Below are 8,971 nucleotides of genomic sequence, written 5' to 3'. Positions count from 1 at the left end.
TCTTCCGATTAGTTCATAGTGTTCTTCTGGTCCCAAAAATAGTATTTCAATAGATAACACCCTCTTAGAAGCAATAGTTTAATTATATAGTTGGATTTTGATTGACATATTTTATTAAAGTTCAATAGTTTACTGACGAGACCATGGGGCTCACCCGGTCTCCGACTCGTAAGGAGGCGACCACTCGACCTCCTCCTGCACCCCCCAACCGCCCTTCGCGGTCTTCCTCACCAGTGGCAGGCAATTCCAGGGCCTCCCCAACTACGGCTAGCCCCCCTGAACGCACTCGACCGTACATAGCGCCCATAAGTGAGATGGATGAGGAGGATCTCTTAACTCCTAGTGTAGACCTCCAATTTTCCCCCGAATCAGACATGCCCCAACTTCGGTACATGTCTGACACCGAAACACCCGAAGTGAGCGACGCTACTGCCTCCTCACAAGCTCCCGCCAAAGTTGTGCCCGCTCGTAAAACTGCAACCAAGTCCAGCAAATCTTCTAGCGCAATAATTATTGAACTACCTGCCCGTTCTGAAGATGTGAAGAGTATCGACACCTTCATGGCGGTAGTTACAAAACTAACGTACACAATCAACAAAGCTGTTAACGAAGGAAAGAGCGTCACTGCTACCAACAAGCGGCTCATTGCGGCGGCGGCGCAGGAGATACAAAGATCTGCGCAGGCGTTGGTGAAGGTCAAGGAGACCGGGCCAACGGTCGCGATTGCGCCGACTCCTCCGACTCCGGAGATCCTCCCGGACCAGAGCACACTGCTCTCTATTATTCGGGAGAGTATCCGTGAGGAACTTAAGGCCATGACGCCGACGACGCCAGCGCCCTCTCCACCAGCGCCTGCAAAATCCTTCGCCGCGGCCGTGGCGACGCCCTCCCCCCCTAAGAGCATTCCTCCTCCCTCGCGCACCTTGCCCTCCATCATCATCAAAGCTAAGGAGACTAGCGATAAACAAAAACAGCAGCCAGTCGTACTTGACGAGTTCAAAAAGAACATCTCATTCCGGAGAACAACATTTGCTCCCTCGAAAGTAAAGCCCTTGCGCCAAAACATGCTCAAAGTAGAGTTCGATACCAATGAGCAGCGCGACCAAATCCTCCGAAAAGTGAACAACATCCCCGGCATTGCAGCTGAAGAGTCGAAGCTCCGTCGCCCTCTCATCATCTTGAAGGGGATTAGCAAAGAGGTCCAGAGGGAGGAACTGGTGGACATCATAAGCCACCAGAACCAAATCCCCAGCGAAGAAATCCGCCTTTGCTTCCTCTTGAACAATCGAAGCGAGCGCTTTTACAACGCGGTGTTGGAGGTGGCCCCGGCGATCCGGCGCAGGCTGGTCGAAGGGGAGCGCGCGAACGTGGAGCACCAGCGGGTGCACGTGGCGGACTTCAGCCGCTTCGTGCAATGTTATAAGTGCCTACAGTTCGGGCACACTAATAACAAGTGCACCGCTGAGTCCCGCCCGTGCGCCCACTGTGGCTCCACTGAGCACCAAATCAACTCGTGCCCCGTTCGCGCCGATCCGAATAAGACGTGCTGTTATAACTGCAAGTCAGTTCGTAGCGCCAATACTAGCCATTCAGCCACCGACAACAAAGCATGCCCGCGCATAGTCAATGCCATGAAAGCTCTTCAGGATAGCACTGACTATGGCTATTAGCAGCACGTTGGCCGCCCTTGAAGCAAAGATGCGCCTTAAGAAGAAGGAAGAGCCTTGTAATTTAAAATTGTAACTGCAATTCTAATTCTAGCGCCTTGTCGAAATGCGAAATCGCCTCGCAAAATTCAATATTACATTTAATCATAACAATCACAAATGCAAATCAAAAAGCAGATCTATGGCACCTTAACATAAAAACATCGCTCAAGATAAATAGCGACGGTGGGTATCTGTATCAAATAGCAGAGACCCACCAACGCTACACTTATCATACAAAAACACAGCATACCCATTAGTACAACATAATTACCAAACAAATCACTTAGCATCTTAAAAAAAAAAAAAAAAAAACCTAACCTAACCTAACCTAACCTAACCTAACCTAACCTAACCTAACCTAACCTAACCTAACCTAACCTAACCTAACCTAACCTAACCTAACCTAACCTAACCTAACCTAACCTAACCTAACCTAACCTAACCTAACCTAACCTAACCTAACCTAACCTAACCTAACCTAACCTAACCTAACCTAACCTAACCTAACCTAACCTAACCTTTTTTTTTTTTTTTTTTTTTTTGTTCTCGTAGGAGGAAACCCATTTACAGGCGACCCAGGGGAAGGGGATCTCCCCTGGAGTGTGGGACTCCCGGGTCGCTAATCGGCCCAGACTACCCACTAAAACCTCCTACGGCGTTTCCGCACCAGCCGTTGTTGGGGGCGCCGTGGGATCGCAAGCATTCTACCACGACGCCCCCCGGTTTCGCCTTACGGCGCGATTAGGGTAAACGGCGGGCGTATTGCGCCCGCCGTCTGCCTCTTCGTCCTCGCCGGCATGGGAGCGCTTCAGCTCTCGCTTCACGCTCCCTCTCAGCGGTCTCCTTCTGCGACATTACCGTCTCGCAGAAGCAGGACATCGCGTCCCAGCATCTCTCGCTGCCCAGCATCTTACTGACGATGCAGTGCAGCGAGAGATCGCGGTCGCCCAGGGCCACTGCTAGGGCCACCCTTTCTGTGGCCCACCTCTCACATTCTGCCAGGGTGTGTTGAGCCGTGTCGTCCGGCTCCCCACACTCGTGGCAGACCGGGCTTGGCTCTCTGCCTATTGTATGCAGGTAATGACCGAAGCACCCGTGTCCGGTCATCACCTGCGTCATTCTGTACGTCAGTTGGCCGTACTTTCTATCCATCCAATCTTCGAGCGATGGGAGGAGCGCCCCGATGGTACGTATACCATACTGGGAGTTTTCTAGCTCATCTCGCCACCGCTCTTTCAACCTGTCTACGGCCAACTGACGGGCCCCTCTCACTTCTCTTGGGGCGGGCCTTTCCCCGAGAGCTCGTCTTCTCGCCCGCTCCCAATAAACCTCCGCCTGAATTTTTGCGTCCATGTCCCATGGTGGGGTGCCGGCCAATACGCATGCCGCCGCCCAAGCCACCGTTACGTAGGCCCGAGCTATGCGGTTGGCCACCACTCTTTGTGGCCTTCGCAGCTGGGCCACGTTGGCTCTGGAGAGCTTATCTGCCCAGATTGGCGCCCCATATAGTGCCATGCTCCGGGCTACGCCCGCATATAGTTTCCGGCACCGGGCGCTAGGCCCTCCGACATTGGGCAGCAGCCGGCCCATGGCCGATGCTGCGCCGACTATCCGGGGTGCTAGTTGTTTAAAGTGCTCCCGGAAGTCCCAGCGTGGGTCCATGGTTATGCCCAAGTACTTAATGTACGGCTTCACCTGGACCCTTTCCCCACCTATTGGAATGGACGCTCCCTCAGGCGGTTTCCAGCCCCTTTTGCCAAAGACGATGACCTCGCACTTGCTGAGGGCCACCCTGAGCCCCAGCAGCCTGACGCGGGTGACCATCAGGTCTGCTGCGACTGCAGCTGTCCTGAGGGTGCTCTCCAGCTTCTCACCCCAGATGGCCACCATCGTGTCATCCGCATAGCAGATGACGGTCATCCGGGGGAGTAGGCTCCCGCGGATGGCCCAGTCAAAGCCGATGTTCCAAAGCAGGGGTCCTAGCACTGACCCCTGAGGAACACCGCAGGTCATCGCCCTGGCTTTCCTCCCTTCTCTGTCCTCGTAGAGCACCACCCTCTCAGAGAGGTAGTGCCCTACGAGGTTTCTCAGATAGAGAGGCACTCCGTGGTATCGGAGTGCCTCCTTTATTACCTCATATGGGAGGGAGCCGAAGGCGTTTGCGATGTCTAACGAGACACCCACGGCTCCTCCCTTCCTTTTTATTGCGTCCTCCGAGAATTCGCGGAGGGCCCCTATCGCATCAACGGTCGACCGCCCTTTTCTAAAACCAAATTGGCGGTCCGACACGTTTGGTCCGACATTTTCCAGATGCTGGATAATTCTGGAGGCGACAATTCGTTCCAGCAGCTTACCAGTCTCATCCAGCATCAGTAGGGGCCTCCATCCCGAAGGGGAGTCCTCGGGTCGGCTCTCCTTTCTGAGCAAGCAGAGTCTTCCCTCTTTCCACGGCCTGGGAAACCGCCCAGACGACAGACAGTCGTCGAATAATTGTCTGAGGCGGCTCCCGAGGTGTTTTGCGACCACCGGTAGAATCAGACCGGGGACGCCGTCCGGGCCTGGTGCCTTTTTGCAGGCTGTCAGACGTGTCATACCCCGGTCGAACTCATCATCCGTCACCGGTGGCACTGGGGCCGTGGTGGACTCCCGCTCGGGGACCTGCATACTCGGAGGAGCAAATTCTTGGGCCGATGGGAAAAGGCCTTCAACAATTTTATTGAGGAGGTCCGGTTCCAAGGAGGCCGTGGGGGGGGCGTGGCGCATTTTGTTGCGAACTACCCTATATGGCCTCCCCCATGGGTCCCTGTCTAGCGTGGCCAGAAACGCTTCGTGGGCGTCGTCTTTCGCTTTGGCAATTGCTACCGACAGGGCCTTTTTGGCCTCCTGGAGGGCAGAATAGAGTCGGGCCTCCTCCCCGTATTCGCGGTTGCGCCGCCGCCTGCATCTGGTGTACTCCCTGCGGGCACGGTTGCTGATAGATCTGAGTGCAGCGATGTCCTCAGACCACCAGTGTACCTGCCTTTTAGCAGGCGGCGGACCAGACCTCCTCATGGATGCGTCGCACACCTCAGTGAGCGACGCGCGAAAGCCACGTGCCCTTTCCTCCACACCAAGGGAGCGGCTTGGTATGGGTTCTCTCCACTCTATTACCATGGCAGCCTCTTCAGCCAGGTCCCTGTTGAGGCTAGCCATATTCCACCTGGGGAACCCCTGGCGTCTCCCTCTGCCTCGAGTGGGCTGTTGGGAATGGGGCGTATTGGAGACCGACATCCGTATGTAGCGGTGGTCGGAGAGGGTCTCCACGTCCTCCAGGACGCGCCAGTCCTCAATGCGTGCAGCAATACTCGAGGTCGCGAGCGTCACGTCCACTATCGAGGCACCATTTCGCCGCACGCATGTGGAAGTGTTGCCCCGGTTTAGGACTTCAAGCCCCATTCCCACCGCCCAATCATAGAGTGTTACCCCTCTTGGGCTGGTTATGGGAGAACCCCACGCAGAGTGTTTGGCGTTAAGGTCTCCCATTAGCATGATCGGTGTCGGCGCCGCACCCTCGACCACTTGCCCCACTCTCTCGAGGAGGCGCTCAAAGGCACGCAGCGGTTCATTGGGGGAGAAATATGCTGCGACAATTACAATATTTCCCCATTTCACCGCTACGTACCCCCTGCCGTTCTCAATCTTCGAGAGAGGTGGGCGATTGCCAGTTTGTGGGATGGTCACCGACACCAGCCCTTCTGTGTCTCCAGCCCAATTAGGGAGGGAGGGGACGCAATAGGGTTCCGATATGACGGCAGCGTCAATGCCCCACTCCGCCAAGTGCTGGACCAAGAGGTCTTGAGCACGAGCGCAGTGGTTGGCATTGGCCTGCAGCACCTCAAGGCGGGGAGCAGGCCGTACCGGCATCAGTGCTCCATGGCGCGGCCCTCCGAGGCCTCGGTCGTTGCCAGGGCCGATTTGCCTCTTATGCGAGGGGGGTTGCAGGCTTTCCCCCCCATGACATGTCCTGGCGGCAGTTTAGCGGCATGGCACACTGCACACCATGGCTCTTTGACCTGGCATTCACCAGTGGTGTGGCCCGTTTTGCCGCAGCGGTGGCACATCGATGATCTGTCCACCGGGGATGGACAGAGGGCCCTAGTGTGGCCCATGCCCATGCAGCGGAAGCATCGCATGGGCAGGGCTTCAAGCCCTTTGACTTTGGCGGCCGACCATCCGACCAGGAGGCGTCCGAGCTCTATGAGAGAGTTGGCAGCCGCCACAGGGCAGGTTAAAATGGCTGCCCCAGTCTGGTCTGGCGCCATACGGATAGCGCCAACCTTAATTTGCCCCGGTGGGCATTTCCCAGCTGCACCTGCAGCTTCTCTGAGGGCCTCCAGAGTCACTGCCTCATCGAAGCCGGAGACCTTGACTTGTGCCGTTTTATACGGCCGAGATATCTCCGCTTCGTTGCCTATCAATTCCCGGACCTTCTCAGCAAGAGCGTCCGCTGCGGCCCCGCTGTCTGCTCCAGGAACCTCTATTATCCGAGCCCCCGTAGCACTCCTGCGCACCGAAACATGGTCCACCCCAATGGACGGTAGTTTGATGGTGGTGACCTTGGCCATTATCGATTTATAGTCCATATCGGACTCCGGCTTCAGGGTCACCACCACCGCTGCTGACTTCGGTGGGGTGAACGCCTTCCTTGGTGGCGGTTTTGCTGCCGCTTTGGGGGCTTGGGTTGGTTTCCCCTTCCCTTTTCTTTTCCCTTTTTTCTTTCTGGCTACCGTTGTCCACACCTCCGTGCCTCCAGGGTTCGGGGACGCCTCAGTGGGAGGTATTCGGGAGGGGCCTGGCGTTGGCTCACGTGGCCGAGCTTTGGTTTTGGCCTTGGCCTTGGCCCTGGTTTGCGGCACCGGTCCGGGTCTTGCAGGTGGCATGAGGGTTGACCCTGTGTTGCCCTCCCTGCCATCTAGATCCCCAGCTTTTTGTTTTTTTCTGTCAGCCGCCAGTGGCGGGCGCAGAATTGGTTCTGGGGCGAGTATGCCCCTCTTTTCGGCTTCATTCAACCGGGTCGTCACCATTTCTCCTATTTTGAGGAACAGGTTCCTCTCAATGGACACCTCAAACTCTTTAAGGACGTCCTTGATTTCCGCCATTGTGACTGGTCCTGAGGTGGACGGCCCGGTAGATTTTTCGGCATAGGCCTTCCGAAGAGCCCTCGTCTCCTGCTCCAGCTGCGCCAATTGCTCCCGCATCCTTCTGTTGTCAGCAGTCAGAATTCTGACTGCTGCCGACTCCTCCTGGTGCATTTCTATTTTATCAGCTGCATCTAAGATGTGCTGACAGGCATCCTTCATGGATCGCCACACTGTGCCTTTGAGGTTGCCGGATTTACCGGCTTCCTCCAGTACATTTCCAACAGACGTCCGTACAACGTCAAGTTGTTCGTCAACGATGCTGCTGGCGGGCTTGGGTGGCGATGTCTGTGTGCGCCGACCAGCGTGACGGCCCCTCGTAGCTGTGTTAATTTTGGGGCCTCGCGATCTTAGTGCAGACCCCTCCAGTGCCTTCCGTTTACGGGGAACACTGCCCCCGTCGTTCTTGTCATCCTCCGTCATGATGACCTCCGGAAGGCTATCGTTGTCCTCGTCGGATGTCGGTGCGAGGATCAGTGACCCTCGGCTTGTCGACCGTGTCGACAGTTGGGAGGGACTTGCGTCCCTCTGGCGGTAAGTGCCCCCCCCAGATACGGTGGGGCAGCCCACGCCCGAAGGCGTGGGGAGGGATTCTCCGACTCCTTGGGAGTCGGTACCCTCCTGGGGTATGATCGTTTTCTTAGACGCCATATTCATGAGTTTCCTTTTTTTTTAACAGGGTGAGGTCCCTGAACTCCTCCACCTCTTCAGTGGGCGCTTGGGACGGGGCTCCCCCCCCGCCATTCATCCCATCGGCACGCCCGACCTTGGGATTAGGGTTATTTTTTATTGAGGTTTTCTTCCTCGCGACAAACGTCCTCGGCCCCATCAATTTGGGGTAACGAGTTGCCCGGCGCCGAGCCGAAACCTGACGCCGCGCGAGCCACATCCACTCACTGTCTGAGGGCAGACAAGAGGGAGCAACTGGTAGACGGACCTGGACGCAAAAGCGTCTGCCCAGAAGCCGGTTAGGCTATTCAGCCCGTCCATGTGTCAGGACATTTGCCGATGGATAACAAGACCCCTAATAGCGGGGAGTTATTAACCATCGCCCAGGGTGCACCAGCCCAGTGTCTTGTCAGCCCGCCGCTATCACCGGATCAAAGATCAAGCAACAGAAGCAAAGCTTTCAAGGTACTGAGCCAACGTGGAGGTTTCCTGACCGTAGCACCCCAACCTAACCTAACCTAACCTAACCTAACCTAACCTAACCTAACCTAACCTAACCTAACCTAACCTAACCTAACCTAACCTAACCTAACCTAACCTAACCTAACCTAACCTAACCATCCCATCTTTAGTGTGTCCACCCCTGATTGTGATACCTTGATCTCTTCGTCTTGTTGCCGCCATCAGTTCTGCATACCAGCTTTCTCCATCCCGCCGAATTTTTCATACTATTTTGTCATTTTTCTTCTTTAACGGTTTTTCTTCCATCCAAATACTCATTTTTGTCCATAGACCAAATTTTTCTTCCGAACCTACCCCTAATTACTTCTGATTAGTGTTCCGGCTGCCTACCCCGTCATTTTAAGCCATTCCCGGACAAAATACGCGAAAAATTCGCCCCCCCGCCCACCCTAGTTTCATCAGCTAGGTAAATTCTGCTCGCCGACGTAAGTCGAAACCAAAAATCCAATTTTTTCCCTCGTATTTTTTCTTTCTTCCGATTAGTTCATAGTGTTCTTCTGGTCCCAAAAATAGTATTTCAATAGATAACACCCTCTTAGAAGCAATAGTTTAATTATATAGTTGGATTTTGATTGACATATTTTATTAAAGTTCAATAGTTTACTGACGAGACCATGGGGCTCACCCGGTCTCCGACTCGTAAGGAGGCGACCACTCGACCTCCTCCTGCACCCCCCAACCGCCCTTCGCGGTCTTCCTCACCAGTGGCAGGCAATTCCAGGGCCTCCCCAACTACGGCTAGCCCCCCTGAACGCACTCGACCGTACATAGCGCCCATAAGTGAGATGGATGAGGAGGATCTCTTAACTCCTAGTGTAGACCTCCAATTTTCCCCCGAATCAGACATGCCCCAACTTCGGTACATGTCTGACACCGAAACACCCGAAGTGAGCG

At 55.2% G+C, this 8,971-nt stretch overlaps 1 protein-coding gene across 1 annotated transcript; it reads right to left on the bottom strand.

The window, feature by feature from the left end:
- Positions 1–5,611: 5,611 nt before the first annotated feature.
- LOC132903995 (uncharacterized) lies at positions 5,612–7,537 on the bottom strand. The gene has a single exon (XM_060953858.1). It carries the CDS (start codon positions 7,535–7,537, stop codon positions 5,612–5,614), a length of 1,926 nt encoding a protein of 641 aa, XP_060809841.1.
- Positions 7,538–8,971: the final 1,434 nt, after the last annotated feature.

This window comes from Amyelois transitella, chromosome Z, assembly GCF_032362555.1.
Source record: "Amyelois transitella isolate CPQ chromosome Z, ilAmyTran1.1, whole genome shotgun sequence".
Lineage (NCBI taxonomy): Eukaryota > Metazoa > Arthropoda > Insecta > Lepidoptera > Pyralidae > Amyelois > Amyelois transitella.
Note: the sequence above shows the minus strand (reverse complement) of the source record. Positions and strands in the feature narration are given on the sequence as shown.